Source organism: Notolepis coatsorum, assembly GCF_963971535.1.
Source record: "Notolepis coatsorum genome assembly, contig: SCAFFOLD_86, whole genome shotgun sequence".
In the NCBI taxonomy this organism is placed as follows: domain Eukaryota; kingdom Metazoa; phylum Chordata; class Actinopteri; order Aulopiformes; family Paralepididae; genus Notolepis; species Notolepis coatsorum.
This window is the reverse complement of record NW_028172863.1, coordinates 943842-964279: the sequence shown is the minus strand read 5'-3', so window position 1 is coordinate 964279 and position 20438 is coordinate 943842. Positions and strand designations below refer to the sequence as shown.

At 45.1% G+C, this 20438-nt stretch overlaps 1 protein-coding gene across 1 annotated transcript in view; it reads right to left on the bottom strand.

Annotated features, from left to right (window-relative positions):
* Positions 1 to 20438, bottom strand: part of cybb (cytochrome b-245, beta polypeptide (chronic granulomatous disease)) — a 36533-nt gene that overhangs the window by 10647 nt on the left and 5448 nt on the right. The window contains 8 exon segments of the mRNA XM_084338930.1: positions 6060 to 6222; positions 8086 to 8339; positions 11160 to 11249; positions 13153 to 13285; positions 15873 to 16054; positions 18582 to 18619; positions 18622 to 18729; positions 19476 to 19622. Of these exon segments, the coding sequence (XP_084195056.1) occupies positions 6060 to 6222; positions 8086 to 8339; positions 11160 to 11249; positions 13153 to 13285; positions 15873 to 16054; positions 18582 to 18619; positions 18622 to 18729; positions 19476 to 19622 (1115 nt within the window).

Here is a 20438-nt window from a genome sequence, read left to right as displayed (position 1 = left end):
ACTACTGAAGGTTAACCTTTCACTACCACACTACAGAAGGTTAACCTTTCACTACCACACTACAGAAGGTTAACCTTTCACTACCACACTACAGAAGGTTAACCCTTTCACTGCCACACTACAGAAGGTTAACCTTTCACTACCACACTACAGAGGGTTAACCCTTTCACTACCACACTACAGAAGGTTAACCCTTTCACTACCACACTACAGAAGGTTAACCTTTCATTACCACACTACAGAAGGTTAACCCTTTCACTACCACACTACAGGAGGTTAAGCCTTTACTACCACACTACAGAAGGTTAACCCTTTCACTACCACACTACAGAAGGTTAACCTTTCACTACCACACTACAGAAGGTTAACCCTTTCACTACCACACTACAGAAGGTTAACCCTTTCACTACCACACTACAGAAGGTTAACCCTTTCACTACCACACTACAGAAGGTTAACCTTCCACTACCACGCTACAGAAGGTTAACCTTTCACTACCACACTACAGAAGGTTACCTTTTCACTGAGACAATACAGAAGGTTATCCCTTTCACTATCACACTACAGACTGTTAACCCTTTCACTACCACAATACAGAAGGTTAACCTTTCACTACCACACTACAGAAGGTTAACCTTTCACTACCACACTACAGAAGGTTAACCCTTTCACTACCACAATACAGAAGGTTAACCTTTCACTACCACACTACAGAAGGTTAACCCTTTCACGATCACACTACAGAAGGTTAACCTTTCACTACCACACTATGAATTACCTTTATTTATATAGCACCCTTCACAGCACGAATGCACAGGGTGCTTTACACTACAGGTTAATATAAAAACACAATAAAAACAAAATCAGAAATAAATGACAATAGACAAACAGCAGTTAAAAACAGTGAAACCAGATAGAAAAAGTAGAATAAAAGAATTTGGATAAAATCATGAGTCACTAAATTAAAACAACACTATAGAACAGTGAGGACAAGAAAAAGGCGCCTATGTGTGATCAAAAGCCTGCCTGAACAAATGTGTTTTTAGTTGTTTTTTAAAAGAGTTCTCAGAGGGGGCAGTTCGCAGGTCCAGGGGGAGAGCGTTCCAGAGCCTTGGTGCTGTCACCTCGAAGGCTCGATCACCCCTTGTTTTTAGCCTGGTCCTGGGGATCACTAGGAGGTGCTGATCGGCAGATCTGAGTGAGCGGGTGTTGGTGTAGGGATGGATGAGTTCCGTGATGTAGATAGGGGCCTGACCGTGAAGTGCTCTGAAAGTGAAAGTGAGGACTTTGAAGTGAATTCTATAGTGTACCGGGAGCCAGTGCAGGGATACCAAAATGGGAGTGATGTGACATGATTTTTTTGACCTTGTGAGTAGCCTGGCTGCAGCATTTTGGACCATTTGTAGTTTATCTGTGGATGATTTGGTGAGACAGGTGAAAAGTGAGTTGCAGTAGTCAAGCCTAGAGGAAATAAAAGCATGCACGGATAGTTCTAGTTCAGAGTGAGATATGATGGTGCGCAGTTTTGCAATGTTTCTGAGGTGAAAGAAGCAGGTGCGTGTGAGTGTTTTGACATGTTTGTCTAGGTTCATGGCCTGGTCAAAGACAACACCCAGGTTTCTCAGGTGGGGACGTATGTTGTCTTTAAGGGACCCCAAGTGAGTGGCCACTCTAGCTGCAGTCTTTTCAGCTGCTACGATCAGCACCTCCGTTTTATTTGCATTTAACTGGAGGAAGTTACTCCCCATCCAGCTCTCAATGCCTAGCAGGCACTCCTGGAGAAGGCTGAGTTTCTCCAGGTTGTCTTGTTTAAAAGAGCAGAGTAGTTGTATGTCGTCTGCGTAGCAGTGATATTTAATGCCGTGAATTTATTGATGAGGAGGCCTAGGGGAAGCATATAAATGGCAAAGAGGAGTGGTCCTAGCACCGATCCCTGTGGTACCCCACATGAGAGAGGGGTGGGGTCAGATTTAAAAGGACCCACAGCCACCGAGAACGTTCTCTCCCTCAGATAAGAGGCGAACCAGTTTAGAGCACTCCCAGAGATGCCCACCCACTCCCTGATGCCCACCCACTCCACAAAAGGATGTTGTGGTTGACCGTGTCAAACGCTGCGCTCAGGTCTAACAGGACCAGAACAGAGCATTCACCAGAGTCAGCAGACATCAGGAGATCATTGGATACTCTGAGAAGGGCAGATTCAGTGGAGTGGAGTTTGCGGAAGCCAGATTGGAATTTGTCACAGATGTTATTCTGTGACATGTGGGTGGTGAGCTGGTTGGCTACAACCTTTTCTAACACCTTTGATGCAAAGGGCAGCTTGGAGATGGGTCTGAAATGATTATGGATGGTGGGGTCTAGGTTGGGCTTTTTTAGGAGTGGCTGTACGACTGCCTCCTTAAAATAGATTGGGACAGAACCAGAGGCTAGGGATGAGTTAATGATAGTGACTAGACTGGGGCCAACAGAGCAGAAAACTTCCTTAAACATGGATGTAGGAAGGATGTCTAGGGGGCTCGAGGAGGTCTTCATGGAGGTGACTAAGATGGTGAGATCATCCAGAGAGACAGGTGAGAAATCGCTCAGGGATGCTTGAGTGGTGGGATGGAGGGGAAGGGGGGATAGAGAAGGAGTGATGTTTGCCATTATGTTTGCAACCATGGTGACAAAAAATTGAAGAAAGCGGTTACAGTCCTCATTTGACAGCACTGGTGTAGGGGGGGGGGGGGGCTGACAAGTGTGTTAATGGTTTTAAATAATACTCTGGGATTGTGCTTGTTGGATGAGATTAAATTACTGAAAAGAAGGTTAACCCTTTCACTACCACACTACAGAAGGTTAACCTTTCACTACCACACTACAGAAGGTTAACACTTTACTACCACACTACAGAAGGTTAACCCTCTCACTACCACACTACAGAAGGTTAACACTTTCACTACCACACTACAGAAGGTTAACCCTTTACTATCACACTACAGAAGGTTAACCCTTTACTATCACACTACAGGCGGTTAACCTTCTGTATTGTCGCAGTGAAAGGGTTAACCATTTGGTAGTGTGGTAGTGAAAGTGATGTAAACAAGACGAAAGTATTTCTCTGGTCTGCATCCCCTTAACAATTGTGTGTATTGAGCTGTACTGTATGCTTTACTAGTGTAAAGTACTTGAGTAATTGTACTTTGTTACAATACTTAAGTACTGTTTTGGGGGATTTGTACTTTACTCAAGTATTATTAGGTTTGTATACTTGTACTTTTACTCAATTACATTTCAGAGAAAAAAAACATACTTTTTACTCCTTACATTTAAATGCAGACCTACAAAGTACAAATCTCGCAGGTCCAACCATTTTAATTAGTATATTTGTTTCTCTGGCCGAACTAACGTTAGCGTTATTAACTTATTAATCCTGCGGTCGCACTTTATTTAAAAACAGCCAATCAAATCCCCATCAATGGAAAATTAACCCGCCCATACCCATGCTGATTGGTGCTTGTGTGAGTGTACTGTATGCTTGGTTTCATTCCAGCCTTGCCTAAACACCAGCTGATGATTTCATTAATTGGTTCACCTTTTCAACTAACTCACCTAGTTCAAATGAAAACTTGGCCCACGATGGAATGAGTTTGAGACCCCTGGTCTATCCCTTACAATACATATTTTTTTTTACTTTTACTTTTTAGTACTTAAGTACATTTCAAAGTAGAAACTTTTAGACTTTTACTCAAGTGTGTTTTAGCCAGATACTCTGACTTTTACTTGAGTATGATTTTGAGACGGTACCCATACTTTCACTTAAGTATCATTTCTGGGTACTTTTTACACCCCTGACTGTATTGTACCCATTCTGCAATCTGTTAATAAAGTTTTCAATCAATCAATCAAAAGGGTTAACCAGCTGTTTGAATGGAAAAGGTAATTCCTGGTGTACGGTGGTCATTGTCTCAAGCCCCGCCCTTCACCCCAACCTGAGCTGACTCCCAACCTGAGCTGACTCCCAACCTGAGCTGACTCCCAACCTGAGCTGACCCCAAAACCTGACCAAAGTTATCCGGCTGCGAGCTAGCCTATCTTATCACACATGAATGGAAGCGGATACGGACCATTAGCTTAAAACTTTAGGAGAGGTGTTTTGGGCCAACAGCTGGTTGGCTAGCTGGTCCGTATCCGTTTCCATTAGTTTGTGCCAAGCTAGGCTAGCTCGCAGCAGTATAGCTTTCTACTGAACACAGAGAGGAAACTGGTCTCTGTCTTCTAGTCTGACTCTGGAGAAGACGTGATGTTGGTCTCTATCTTCTAGTCTGACTCTGGAGAAGACGTGATGCTGGTCTCTATCTTCTAGTCTGACTCTGGAGAAGACGTGATGTTGGTCTCTATCTTCTAGTCTGACTCTGGAGAAGACGTGATGTTGGTCTCTATCTTCTAGTCTGACTCTGGAGAAGACGTGATGTTGGTCTCTATCTTCTAGTGTGACTCTGGAGAAGACGTGATGTTGGTCTCTATCTTCTAGTCTGACTCTGGAGAAGACGTGATGTTGGTCTCTATCTTCTAGTCTGACTCTGGAGAAGACGTGATGTTGGTCTCTATCTTCTAGTCTGACTCTGGAGAAGACGTGATGTTGGTCTCTATCTTCTAGTGTGACTCTGGAGAAGACGTGATGTTGGTCTCTATCTTCTAGTCTGACTCTGGAGAAGACGTGATGTTGGTCTCTATCTTCTAGTCTGACTCTGGAGAAGACGTGATGTTGGTCTCTATCTTCTAGTCTGACTCTGGAGAAGACGTGATGTTGGTCTCTATCTTCTAGTCTGACTGGAGAAGACGTGATGTTGGTCTCTATCTTCTAGTCTGACTCTGGAGAAGACGTGATGTTGGTCTCTATCTTCTAGTCTGACTCTGGAGAAGACGTGATGTTGGTCTCTATCTTCTGGTCTGACTCTGGAGAAGACGTGATGTTGGTCTCTATCTTCTAGTCTGACTCTGGAGAAGACGTGATGTTGGTCTCTATCTTCTAGTCTGACTCTGGAGAAGACGTGATGTTGGTCTCTATCTTCTAGTCTGACTCTGGAGAAGACGTGATGTTGGTCTCTATCTTCTAGTCTGACTGGAGAAGACGTGATGTTGGTCTCTATCTTCTAGTCTGACTCTGGAGAAGACGTGTTGTTGGTCTCTATCTTCTAGTCTGACTCTGGAGAAGACGTGATGTTGGTCTCTATCTTCTGGTCTGACTCTGGAGAAGACGTGATGTTGGTCTCTATCTTCTAGTCTGACTCTGGAGAAGACGTGATGTTGGTCTCTATCTTCTAGTCTGACTCTGGAGAAGACGTGATGTTGGTCTCTATCTTCTGGTCTGACTCTGGAGAAGATGTGATGTTGGTCTCTATCTTCTAGTCTGACTCTGGAGAAGACGTGATGTTGGTCTCTATCTTCTAGTCTGACTCTGGAGAAGACGTGATGTTGGTCTCTATCTTCTAGTCTGACTCTGGAGAAGACGTGATGTTGGTCTCTATCTTCTAGTCTGACTCTGGAGAAGACGTGATGCTGGTCTCTATCTTCTAGTCTGACTCTGGAGAAGACGTGATGTTGGTCTCTATCTTCTAGTCTGACTCTGGAGAAGACGTGATGCTGGTCTCTATCTTCTAGTCTGACTCTGGAGAAGACGTGATGTTGGTCTCTATCTTCTAGTCTGACTCTGGAGAAGACGTGATGTTGGTCTCTATCTTCTAGTCTGACTCTGGAGAAGACGTGATGTTGGTCTCTATCTTCTAGTCTGACTCTGGAGAAGACGTGATGTTGGTCTCTATCTTCTAGTCTGACTCTGGAGAAGACGTGATGTTGGTCTCTATCTTCTAGTCTGACTCTGGAGAAGACGTGATGTTGGTCTCTATCTTCTAGTCTGACTCTGGAGAAGACGTGATGTTGGTCTCTATCTTCTAGTCTGACTCTGGAGAAGACGGTAAGCATGTTTCCCATACTGTTCCAGGTTAACCACCTTCTTGGTGAAGACCTGCTGGTTGCTGTGGATGGGTTAGGGTTAGGGTTAGGGTTCCTCTCCTCACCTTCTTGGTGAAGACCTGCTGGTTGTTCTGGATGTGTTTGTACCACACCGACTTCAGGATGGAGGCGAAGGGAGTGACTCCGATCCCGGCACCCACCAGCATCACCACCTCGTAGCCGAACACGTCCTCGCTGGCCGTGCCGAACGGGCCGTCGATCGCCATCCTGCCAAGGGTTATCTTTTATTTCTCTTTCTATTTACTTAGAGACATTTATGGACGCATTACAAACATGTTGACAGATAAACATTACAAACATGTTGACAGATAAAGTACTACATGTTAACAGACATATATATATATATATATATATATATATATATATATATATATATATATATCTAGTATATACATATATATACTGTATATATTAATATATTATATTAGTGGGCAATATTATTGTTTATGATATCTTATATTATTATTATTATTATTTCTACTATTATCTTCTTCCTGCTTCTACCTCCCCTCCCCTGTTGCCATGACGTCCGGAGGGTTTCCCCAAGTTGCACTTTGAGCTGCAATTGTTAATCAATAAAGGAGCACTTGATTCGACTTGACTTGAAATAGCTGTAACCAGTTGTGAAGCACTTTGAGCTGCAGTTTCTGTATGAAAGGTGCTCTACAAATAACGTTTATTATTATTATATTATTATAACCAGGTAAACAGTGATTATTGCCAGGGAAGTCCTTTTAAACCCTTAAACTCCCATTTCTGCAAGGAGGTTGAATCACAGAGTCAGAGACAAGTGAGAGAAGAGAGAGAAGAGAGAGAAGAGAGAGAAGAGAGAAATCACACCACAGGCTTCTCTGTTTTTTTTTCTACCTTTTCTCCTCCTTTTTTCTGTATTTTTCTCCCATCCCAATTTCGTCGTTATGCCAATTCCCCCCTCCCCTTCCTGGTCGTTGCACGCATTTGCCCCCCACTTGCCGGTCTAGGGAGGGTTGAAGTCTATCACATGCCTCCTCCGATACATGTGGAGACAGCCAGCCGCTTCTTTTCACCTGGCAGCAAGGACTCTCACTGGGGGAGCGTAACGCATGGGAGGATCACACTACCTTCACCAGTTCCCTCCCTCGCTGTGCAGGCGCCCTGACCGACCTGAAGGAGTCGCTGTTTACAACGACCAGGACACACACCCCACCGGCTTCCCACCCACTGACAATTGTGTTAGTATGGACGACCGACCAAGCCGGAGGTACCGCTGACAGCTGGATTCGATACCAGTGTCTCTGCGGTGGTAGGCAGACGCTTAGTCCGCTGCGCTACCCGACCGCCCCCACACAGGCTTCTCTGTTGAAATCTGTGGCTGTTGTGGAGAAAACTGTGAACTTTCAAACCTCTGGTAACTTCCCTTTTGTTTTGCAAGGACACTATAAAAGAAGGAAGGGTTGTCCCGTCAGAGCACCAGCGTTTTATACCAAGGAAAATATTAAAGAAGGAAGGGACATCACGTCAAAATACCAACGTTCTAGACCAAGGAAACTATTAAAGAAGGAAGAGTCATCACATCAGAACACCAGCGTTCTGTACAGAATGATGAATATTCTACATCTATACTTACACAATAATGAATATTCTACATCTATAGTTACACAATATTGAATATTCTACATCTATAGTTACACAATAATGAATATTCTACATCTATAGTTACACAATATTGAATATTCTACATCTATGGTTACAGAATAATGAATATTCTATATATAGTTACAGAATAATGAATATTCTACATCTATGGTTACACAACAATGAATATATATATATATATATATATATATATATATATATATATATATATATATATTATGTAACTATATATATATATATATATATATATATATATATATATATATATATATATATATATATATATATATATATATATATATAGTTACAGAATAAAGACTATTCTACATCTATGGTTACAGAATAATTAATATTCTATATATAGTTACACAATAATGAATGTGGTCTGAAGGACCTGCCCTCCCTGACCCCTGACCCCTGACCCCCCTGACCTACTTGGGCATCCCCCAGGCCTCCTGTGGCCCCGGCTTGTCCCCCCCGCAGGCCTCGTAGAGCCCCTGGGTCCAGTCCCCCGCGATGCGGATGTGGACGCTGAAGTGGTCCTCCTCGGGGGCGGAGGTCAGGGTGAAGGGGTGCCACTCCAGCCGGGAGACAGAGGGGCACTGCATGAACACGTACTGACCCACCTCCATCCTGAAGCCCTTCCTCTTCATCTGGAGCTCCAGTGTCTTCGAGGGGTGCATGACCACCTGGAGAGGAGGAGAGGAGGAGGGGGGGAGAGGAGGGGGGAGGAGAGGGGGGGGAGGAGAGAGGAGGGGGGAGGAGAGGAGAGGAGAGGGGAGAGGAGGGGGGGGAGGAGGGGAGAGGAGGGGGGAGGAGAGGAGAGAGGAGGGGGGAGGAGAGGAGAGGAGAGGAGAGAGGAGGGGGGAGGAGAGGAGGGGGGGGAGGAGGGGAGAGGGGAGGAGGAGGGGGGAGGAGAGGAGAGAGGAGGGGGGGGGGGAGGAGGGGGGGGAGGAGGGTAGAGGAGGAGTGGGGAGGGGGGAGGAGAGGAGAGAGGAAGGGGGAGGAGAGGAGAGAGGAGGGGGGAGGAGAGGAGGGGGGAGGAGAGGAGAGGAGAGAGGAGGGGGGGGGGAGGAGAGGAGAGGGGGGGGGAGAGGAGGGGGGAGGAGAGGGGGGGGAGGAGAGAGGAGGGGGGAGGAGAGGAGGGGGGGAGGAGGGGAGAGGGGAGGAGGAGGGGGGAGGAGAGGAGAGGAGAGGAGGGGGGAGGAGAGGAGAGAGGAGAGGAGAGGAGAGGAGGGGGGAGGAGAGGAGAGGGGAGGAGGAGGGGGGAGGAGAGGAGAGGAGAGAGGAGGGGGGAGGAGGAGAGGGGAGGAGAGAGGAAAGGAGAGGAGAGGAGAGGAGAGGAGAGAAGAGAAGAGGAGAGGTGATGAGGACAGTTTATCACAATTTATCTTCACAATTCTGAGCATCTGGAGAAGGTTCCTTATTGAGACAGTAGGAAGGCTGAGAGGGAGACAGAGTAGAGGAGACACAGGAGAGAAGGTTCTTTATTGAGACAGTAGGAAGGCTGAGAGGGAGACAGAGTAGAGGAGACACAGGAGAGGAGGTTCTTTAGTGAGACAGTAGGAAGGCTGAGAGGGAGACAGAGTAGAGGAGACACAGGAGAGAAGGTTCTTTATTGAGACAGTAGGAAGGCTGAGAGGGAGACAGAGTAGAGGAGACACAGGAGAGAAGGTTCTTTATTGAGACAGTAGGAAGGCTGGGAGGGAGACAGAGTAGAGGAGACACAGGAGAGAAGGTTCTTTATTGAGACAGTAGGAAGGCTGAGAGGGAGACAGAGTAGAGGAGACACAGGAGAGAAGGTTCTTTAGTGAGACAGTAGGAAGGCTGAGAGGGAGACAGAGTAGAGAAGGTTCTTTATTGAGACAGTAGGAAGACTGAGAGGGAGACAGAGTAGAGGAGACACAGGAGAGAAGGTTCTTTATTGAGACAGTAGGAAGGCTGAGAGGGAGACAGAGTAGAGGAGACACAGGAGAGAAGGTTCTTTATTGAGACAGTAGGAAGGCTGAGAGGGAGACAGAGTAGAGGAGACACAGGAGAGAAGGTTCTTTAGTGAGACAGTAGGAAGGCTGAGAGGGAGACAGAGTAGAGAAGGTTCTTTAGTGAGACAGTAGGAAGGCTGAGAGGGAGACAGAGTAGAGGAGACACAGGAGAGAAGGTTCTTTATTGAGACAGTAGGAAGGCTGAGAGGGAGAGAGAGTAGAGGAGACACAGGAGAGAAGGTTCTTTATTGAGACAGTAGGAAGGCTGAGAGGGAGACAGAGTAGAGGAGACACAGGAGAGAAGGTTCTTTAGTGAGACAGTAGGAAGGCTGAGCGGGAGACAGAGTAGAGGAGACACAGGAGAGAAGGTTCTTTATTGAGACAGTAGGAAGGCTGAGAGGGAGACAGAGTAGAGGAGACACAGGAGAGAAGGTACTTTATTGAGACAGTAGGAAGGCTGAGCGGGAGACAGAGTAGAGGAGACACAGGAGAGAAGGTTCTTTATTGAGACAGTAGGAAGGCTGAGAGGGAGACAGAGTAGAGGAGACACAGGAGAGAAGGTTCTTTATTGAGACAGTAGGAAGGCTGAGAGGGAGATAGAGTAGAGGAGACACAGGAGAGAAGGTTCTTTATTGAGACAGTAGGAAGGCTGAGAGGGAGACAGAGTAGAGGAGACACAGGAGAGAAGGTTCTTTATTGAGACAGTAGGAAGGCTGAGAGGGAGACAGAGTAGAGGAGACACAGGAGAGAAGGTTCTTTATTGAGACAGTAGGAAGGCTGAGAGGGAGACAGAGTAGAGGAGACACAGGAGAGAAGGTTCTTTAGTGAGACAGTAGGAAGGCTGAGAGGGAGACAGAGTAGAGGAGACACAGGAGAGAAGGTTCTTTATTGAGACAGTAGGAAGGCTGAGAGGGAGACAGAGTAGAGGAGACACAGGAGAGAAGGTTCTTTATTGAGACAGTAGGAAGGCTGAGAGGGAGACAGAGTAGAGGAGACACAGGAGAGAAGGTTCTTTAGTGAGACAGTAGGAAGGCTGAGAGGGAGACAGAGTAGAGGAGACACAGGAGAGAAGGTTCTTTATTGAGACAGTAGGAAGGCTGAGAGGGAGACAGAGTAGGGGAGACACAGGAGAGAAGGTTCTTTATTGAGACAGTAGGAAGGCTGAGAGGGAGACAGAGTAGAGGAGACACAGGAGAGAAGGTTCTTTAGTGAGACAGTAGGAAGGCTGAGAGGGAGACAGAGTAGAGGAGGCACAGGAGAGAAGGTTCTTTATTGAGACAGTAGGAAGGCTGAGAGGGAGACAGAGTAGGGGAGACACAGGAGAGAAGGTTCTTTATTGAGACAGTAGGAAGGCTGAGAGGGAGACAGAGTAGAGGAGACACAGGAGAGAAGGTTGTGGCAGGATCTGATCCTAGGTCAACAGTGGTACATGTGGTTTCAGAGGCGGGGGTCACATAGGAGTGCAGGATCTGATCCCAGGCCAGCAGGGGAACATGAGGTCACACAGGAGTGAAGCAGGAGACTCACCTTGGTGATGACCACTTTCTGATGGGATCTGAAGCGGACAAGCCTCTCACAAACATACAGGATCATAGGTCCGACCACCCACTTCCACGTCTGGAGAAGGAGAGGAGAGGAGAGGGGATGGGAGGGGAGGAGGAGAAGAGAAGAGAAGAGAGGAGAGGAGAGGAGAGGAGAGGAGAGGATAGGAGGGGAGAGGGGAGGAGAGAGGAGGAGAGGAGAGGAGAGGAGAGGAGAGGGGATGGGAGGGGAGGAGGAGAAGAGAAGAGAGGAGAGGAGAGGAGAGGAGAGGAGAGAGGAGGAGAGGAGAGAGGAGGAGAGGAGGAGAGGAGAGGAGAGAGAGGAGAGAGGAGAGGAGAGGAGAGAAGAGAAGAGAAGAGAGAGAGGGAGAGGAGAGGAGAGGAGAGGAGAGGAGAGGAGAGGAGAGGAGAGGAGAGGAGAGGAGAGAGAGGGGAGAGGAGAGGAGAGAATAGAGTAGAGTAGAATATAATACAGTAGAGTCGAGTAAGCAGGGGTTCCCAACGTTTTCAGGCCGCGACCCCCGAAATAACAGTGTCAGAGAGCCGCGACCCCCACTATTATAGGAGGTATTACATATTTTATTAAATTTTTTTAATGTAAATTATAAACGTTTATTTTAATTTTTTTTATATAAATGGAAATGTATGGTTAAAACATGCACACGTTCAAACGCACACACACTAATAAGCATTGGAGGCTTTAACCAGGGCCGGACTGGGGAAATCATTCAGGCCAGGAAATATAGTGCAGAATATAGCCCCAGTCAGGCCACTGTTTAAGCAGGGGGTCCTGGGGAAATATATATAATATTATTATATATTTTTTAAACCATTTGGCGACCCCCCCCCCCCCCCCCCCACGGCGGCTCGCGACCCCCACTTTGGGAACCCCTGGAATAGAATAGAATAGAGGGGAATAGAATACAGTAGAGTACAGTACAGTAGAATACAGTATCAGTAGAATACAGTATAATACAGTACAGTATAATACAGTAGAGTAGAGTACAGTAGAGTACAGTAGAGTCCAGTACAGTAGAATACAGTATAATACAGTACAGTAGAGTAAAGTAGAATATAGTAGAGTACAGTAGAGCACAGTACAGTAGAATACAGTACAGTAGAGTACAGTAGAATACAGTAGAGTACAGTAGAGCACAGTACAGTATAATACAGTAGAGTAGAGTACAGTAGAGTACAGTAGAGTCCAGTACAGTAGAATACAGTATAATACAGTACAGTCGAGTACAGTAGAATACAGTAGAGTACAGTAGAGCACAGTACAGTAGAATACAGTAGAGTACAGTACAGTAGAATAATACAGTACAGTATAATACAGTACAGTATAATACAGTAGAGTACAGTACAGTAGAATACAGTATCAGTAGAATACAGTATAATACAGTACAGTATAATACAGTAGAGTACAGTACAGTAGAATACAGTATAATACAGTACAGTATAATACAGTAGAGTACAGTACAGTAGAGTACAGTAGAATACAGTATCAGTAGAATACAGTATACTACAGTAGAGTACAGTACAGTAGAATACAGTATAATACAGTACAGTATAATACAGTAGAGTACAATACAGTAGAATACAGTACAGTAGAATACAGTAGAGTACAGTACAGTAGAATACAGTAGAGTACAGTACAATAGAATACAGTAGAGTACAGTACAGTATAATACAGTAGAATAGTACAGTAGAATACAGTATACTAGTACAGTACAGTATAATACAGTATAATACAGTACAGTAGAATACAGTAGAATAGTACAGTACAGTAGAATACAGTAGAGTACAGTCGAATACAGTACAGTACAGTACAATACAGTAGAATACAGTACAGTAGAATACAGTAGAATACAGTAGAGTACAGTACAGTAGAATACAGTAGAGTACAGTACAGTAGAATACAGTAGAGTACAGTACAGTAGAATACAGTAGAGTACAGTAGAGTACAGTACTTGACTCACCATGGGGGGGTTCCCAGCAAACTTGGGCACAGGGCAGAAGGTAGCGTTCTCGCCCCAGGTCTCGAAGAGGTCGGCGCACTGCAGGGGGTCACTGTCCCGCAGGCTTTCGGGGGTCTGTCCTCGAACGAGCCGCCTGCGCTCCAGCAACGCAGCAGAAACCTCGTTATTCACACATTCATCACATTTAGATCCGATTACGTCCACATGTGTTGTCATCGTACAGCGATAAGGAGTTGGCCTCTGACCAGAGGTAACGGTGATGCATGTTTGTCTGGGTGCCAGGGTGGCACACCACGTAACGCACTGCGGTGCAACGCAGACGTCCCGGGTTCGACTCCCGCATGTCCCCCCCCCCCATATCGCCTCCCATCCTTCCTCTCTGCCGGACTTGTCCAGTAAACCAATACAAATCGACCAAAAAGTAAGCAATAAAGTAAGGTTCAAGTTTCAAGTTCAAGTTTCTTTATTAGTCGTCATACAGAAGTACAGAATACTTTTATACAAAATGCTTCTTTCTGTTACGCTCCAGAGACTGTGCTAGACAAAAATAGATAAGTATAAAATAAAATAAGTATAGCAAGTATAAAATAGAAGTCACGTACGTAGACACAAGTGTTCAGTATGTACATATGTACAATGTTCAATGCAGAGTAGAAGTAACGGAGTTACCATACAATATACTATACAATATACTAATATACAATATACTATATAGTGCAAAGGAGAAATGGGATGAGGTACAATTTACAGTAAGGTGTACTGAGGTATGGGTTGTAGTGCAAATTCTTTACCAATAAATATAAAGTGTGTCTAGGTGTTCTAAAGTGTGTAGAGTGGGTGCTGCAGTGAGTTGTTTGTTTAAAGTGAGTGTGTGCGTGTGGATGTGTGTGCTGTGAGTGCATTTGATGGTTGTTACATAGTGTTATTGTTCGTTGAGCAGCCTGATGGCCTGGGGATAGAAGCTTCTTCTGAGTCTCTCTGTGCTTGCCATGAGACTCCGGTATCGCTTGCCTGACCGCAGCAGTTCAAAGAGGCAATTGTTTGGGTGGCTGGAGTCCTTGATGATTCTCTTAGCCTTACCCATGCACCGCTTGTTGTAAATGTTCTGGAGAGTGGGAAGCCCCCCTCCAATTGTGCGTTCGGCTGAACGTGTCACTCTCTGTAGTCTGCTACGGTCTTGTGCGGTGCTATTCCCAAACCAGGAGGTGATGTTGCCAGTCAGGATGCTCTCTATTGTACATGAGTAGAAGTTCTTGAGGATCTTCTGACTGACTTGGAACTTCCTTAGGCGCCTGAGGAAGTAGAGGCGTTGTTGTGCCTTTTTCACTACACTGTCAATGTGTGTGGTCCATGTCAAGTCCTCGGATATGTGGGCTCCGAGGTATTTAAAACTGATCACTCTCTCAACCGGTGCCCCGTCGATGCTGAGGGGGCTGTAGTCCCTGACCCCCGACCTCCTAAAGTCCACAATCATCTCCTTTGTTTTGCTGACGTTCAGGGAGAGGCTGTTCTCTTGACACCATCCCGCTAGGACCTTGACCTCTTCCATGTAGGCCGTTTGCAGAGATCAGGCCCACCACTACTGTGTCGTCAGCTAATTTGATGATTGTGTTGTTGTTCCGCTGTGCCACACAGTCATGTGTGTACAGGGAGTAGAGGATGGGACACAGAACACAGCCCTGGGGGGCCCCAATGTTGAGGGTGATGGATGAGGAGGTGCAGTTGCCTGCTCTCACCAAGTCCAAGACCCACTGGCAGAGGTCATAGTTCAAGCCCAGGTCCCTGAGCTTGGCTATGAGTTTGGAGGGGACTATGGTATTGAATGCTGAGCTGTAGGTAGTAAGCAATACTGGTATAACTAGTAAGAGTAGGTATGGGGAGAGATATGGATATAATATAGGCATGTATACAGGTCTGTGAACAGGGATATATATATTAGGGATGGCCATTTTAAAGTAAAATCCAGATTGATTGATCGCATGCTAAATACTCAAGTGATCGTGTATTACTCGATTTTTTTTTTTAATATATATTTTTTTTTGCTTAATTTTGTTCATTCACGTATATGTTTAAGGAAACCAACAAACAGTTATAATCTTACACATACATGTGAAACAAATATGTAAAAAATTATTATTATTAATTAAATCCAATTTAAATCCATAAAAATTATTAATAATTTAAGATCGATTTTTCTCATAGCTACAAGTAATCGATAACTCACGCCCATCGCTAATATATATATGCAGACATTTACATTTAGTCATTTAGCTGAACGCTTTTATACAAAGCGATTTACAAGTTGTGTACAACAAGTCAGCAGGAAGGGCACAACTCTATCAGCTGAGAGTCAGTGGTATTATATAACCCTAACCCTAACCCAAGTCATCAGGAAGGGCACAACTCTATCAGCTGAGAGTCAGTGGTATTATATAACCCTAACCCTAACCCAAGTCATCAGGAAGGGCACAACTCTATCAGCTGAGAGTCAGTGGTATTATTTGTCAAATAGTGTTGAACTTGAGTACAGTCTCTGTTACACTCTGAGTGCATAGTAGTATAGACATATTAGCATGATAGGTTGTAGTATAACAACCCTAACCCACCCCTACCATGTATGTGTATGTGTATGTATATGTGTGTGTATATGTGTGTGTGTGTGTGTGTGTGTGTGTGTGTGTGTGTGTGTGTGTGTGTGTGTGTGTGTGCCTCCCACTCACCCTGCTCCGTGGAACACGAGGCCGATGAAGAAGATGATGAAGAGGTGGTGAGTGAACCAGAAGACCTCGAAGTAGGACCGGCGGATGACCTCCATGGAGGAGGTGATGATGAGGACGAGGGCCAGGGTGATGGCCACGCCCGTCAGCCCGGCCACGGTGGTGAAGAGCACGACGGTGGGGTTCTGGGGGGGCATGACGTGAAAACAGTGACCTCTAGGGGCCCTGTGTGGTATCAACTCTGTTATTGTCTGGATTAGCGTTAGCCACACCTCTATTCACACTATAATACCTTACTATAGAGCTATAATATCTATATTTATACACAACACAACACAACACAACATAACATAACAAAATATAACAAAATATAAAACAATATAATATAACACAATATAACATAACATAACAACATAACATAACAAAATATAACATAACATAATATAACACAATATAACATAACATAACAACATAACATAACAAAATATAACATAACATAATATAACACAATATAACATAACATAACAACATAACATAACACAATATAACATAACATAATATAACACAATATAACATAACATAACAACATAACATAACAAAATATAACATAACATAATATAACACAATATAACATAACATAACAACATAACATAACAAAATATAACATAACATAATATAACACAATATAACATAACATAACAACATAACATAACAAAATATAACATAACATAACATAACACAATATAACATAACATAACAGCATAACACAATATAATTAAGCGACTCAGTTAACACAATCTCTGCCACGCAATATGAGCATCTTATAGCTCAGACGCCAGCGCTGTAAACGATGGGAGTCGCTCACCTTGTTTGCAGGGCTATAACTTTTTAAATAGTATAGCTATATCTGCATTACTACGGCCCATTCCACATCGGGTATCTATCGTTCAAGATGTGGGAACGTTATATTTTTCCATTCATACATTGTCGTTTTATACCGTCGTGAATATAAGTATAGTTTTAGAGTGGTCTGCGGTCATTCCTAGAACGCGAGTTATAGGCCCAGATGCATATTATACTTAATCGATTGGCATTTCGTCAGGGCGGCTACGTGGCGTAGTGGGCAAGGCGCTCGCCACGAATGCAGAGACGCTGTTCGATCCCAGCGCTCCACATTGCTTTCAGTTTAGCTGGTCGTCCACAGTAATACACATTGGCCGTATTACGGGGAGGGAAACTGATGGGTGGGGATCGGGCGTTGTGGACAGCGACTCCTACAGGTCGGTTGGTGCGCCTGCGCAGTAGAATCAGGAAGTGTCGGGGGCAGCGTGAGCCTCCCACGCGTTACTCCTCGCCACTGAGAGATCAAGCTGCGCAGGTGAAAAGATGCGACTGCTGTTACCTCAAGTACCGGAGGGGACTTGTGCTATGTATGACTTAGTCCACATTGCAGCCGGCTTGTGGGAGGCAAGAAACAGCGTCCGTGACAGGGGAGGGTTGAATTGGATGATACGAAATTGGGATGGGAGAAAAATATAGAAAATGGGAGAAAAAGTGGATAAAAAAAATCGATTGGCATTTCGTCCCTATACACGCTACAATTAAAATTTCAAATGCATATGATCGGTATATATTATGTTCCATCATGCATGAAGGAAATGGGGGGGGGGGGTCGTTTCTGATTAATTGATTGTCAATAACGCTTTCTTTAGTACAACCCCATACGCTGATCAGATCGTTTGCAATGAAAGAAATGGACAATCAAGCTGGAATTAACGATAGATTCCTCTTACCTCGGGCCGATGATACTGGAGGCAGAATATTCCAATTATTTGATTGCCATCTGCTAGATCCTTTCTCCGTTTGCCCGACGCCATAAACTCAAAAAGCATATTGATTCTTGCGTCTCGAAGTCGATTCAATGCACTCGAGTGTGTATCTGGATTCACGTTACAAGAAAACTGAGCCCGGAAGACATTCACTGACCCAACCTTCCCGTAGAAAGTGAGTGCAACATCGCCCGAAATCCACCAGGCGGCGGTATCGGGCCGTTGCAATATCAGACAGAGCGCCAGAGTTTGCACAGCTTTGCTGGATGAATTATGAATGGCATTAGCAAGGGCGGTCAGGTGGCGTAGCGGAGATTGCGTTCGTATCCAGCTCACAGCTCCGGCGTTGTCACCAGCTTGGCTGGCCGTTCACACTAATACAATTGGCAGTATTAGAGGGTGGGAGAGCTGGCGGGGTGGGTCCGGGTCGTTGTAAACAGCGACTCCTACAGTTCGGTCGGGCGCCTGCTCAGCGCGGATAGGATCTAAGGGGGGTAGTGTGATCCTTCCACACGTTACACCCTCTCAGTGAGAGTCCGCGCTGCCAGGTGAAGAGAAGCGGTTGATTGGCTAGACGTGTGTCGGAGGAAGCATGTGGTAGCCTCCACTCTCCCAGACCGACTGTGGGGGGTAAGTGCGCAGCGACCAGGAAGGGGATTGGGTATTGGCATAACGACTAACATTGGGAAGGAGAAAATCAGAGGAAAAAAAAAGGAGGGGGAAAAGATAAAAAAATAAAATGAATGGCATTAGCGAATAAAAGAAATACGATCACTATAACGAGTTAACTGGTTCTTGGCGCAGGATGTGTTAAGTGACTTGGCGACACCACGGCAGGACTGGAGACTGGACCTGGACCTGTCAGAGAGTGGACTCCACTGACCGTCTGGCCGCTCCGGATGGGGTTCAGGAAGGAGGCGTGTCCGCGTCTCCGATCTGGGACAGCACCAAGGGCAGCCGGCTGCTGCTGCGCTCCAGCTGGGCGTCCAGGAAGTACTCGAAGTTGAAGAGGTGGGCGACGATGTGGACGGCTGCGGGACGGAGAGGAGGAGAAGAAGAGAGGACAGGAAGTGGACAGGAAGTGGACAGGAAGTGGAGGTTTAGTAAGAAAACCATGTTGATGAGGACATCTCTCCACAGAGTAGTGAAGACACCTCTCTCTCTCTCTCTCTCTCGCTCTCTCTCTCTCTCTCTCTCTCTCTCTCTTCCTCTCTCTCTCTCTCTCTCTCTCTCTCTCTCCTCTCTCTCTCTCTCTCTCTCTCTCCCTCTCTCTCTCTCTCTCTCTCTCTCTCTCTCCCCCTCTCTCTCCCTCTCTCTCTCTCTCTCTCTCTCTCTCACCCTGTGTGTGTGCGTGTGTGTGTGAGTGTGTGTATGGGTGTGTGTGTGTGCGGGTGAGTGTGTGGTGTGTGTGTTGTTTTATGAAGATGCCGTGAGTTTGTTGTGTCTCTACTGACTGTTTTTAGTTGACATGTTTTAATAAGAACATCAAAGTCAAAGTCTCTCCCTATCTCTCTCCCTCTCCCCTCCCCCTCTCCCTCTCTCTCTCTCTCTCTCTCTCTCTCTCTCTCTATCTCTCTCCCTCTCGCTCTCTCTCTCTCTCTCTCTCTCTCTCTCTCTCTCTCTCTCTCTCTCTCTCTCTCTCTCTCTCTCTCTCTCATCATCATTATTAACATACAGCACCTCATTACTTAATCATTATTAACATACAGCACCTCATGACCTCCTGGGTACTTGATTGTTTTCATTGTGCCTGTAAAGTAGTGTAGAATAATCCCACCTGTGTGAAAGGCGATCATGTAGGCCACCAGCTTGTGGAAGGTGATGTTTTTGTCCAGTTGACGGGCAGCCGTACGACTACAACACTGAAGCAGAAGACAGTTCATTAGAACAAGTAATGCATCATGCGTAGATTCCCAGAGATTCCCTATAGGAAGCTAAACAGTTACGGTTGTAAACAATATGTTAATAATAATAATAATAATAATAATAATAAAATAATAATAATAATAAGAGAGAGAAGAGCGAGAGCGAGAGAGAGAGAGAGAGAGAGAGAGAGAGAGAGGAGAGAGAGAGAGAGAGAGAGAGAGAGAGGGAGAGAGAGAGGAAAAAGAGAGAGAGAGAGAGAGAGAGAGAGAGAGAGAGAGAGAGAGAGAGAGAGAGAAGAGAGAGAGGAGAGAGAGAGAGAGAGAGGAGAGAGAGAGAGAGAGAGAGAGAGAGAGAGAGAGCAGAGAGAGAGAGAGAGAGAATGAGAGAGAGAGATCATTTATGATAAATGTTTTATTTAAATTGTTTGGTTACCAGTGCTCTCAAAAGGAACAGTTTCAGTGGAATACTGGTGTGTATGTTCAAGTTCAAGTTCAAGTTCTTTAATAGTTGTCATACAGAAGTACAGAATACTTTCATACAAAATGCTTCTTACTGTTACGCTCCAGGAGACTGTGCTAGACAAGATAGTATCAAATAACATAATAACATAATATAGCATGAATTTAGAAGAAGAAAATGAGGTCACAGTGTTCGGTATAGACATATGTACAATGTTCTGAGTTACCATATAATATACAATACACAATACTATGCAGTGTACTAATGTACAGTACTTCCAGTGCAAAGCAGAAATGGGATGAGGTACAATTTTAGGTACAATTTACAGTAAGGTGTACGAGTTGTAGTGCAATCCTTCATCCATAAATATAAAGTGTGGGAGTGGGTGCTACAGTGTGTTTGTTTAAGTGGGTGT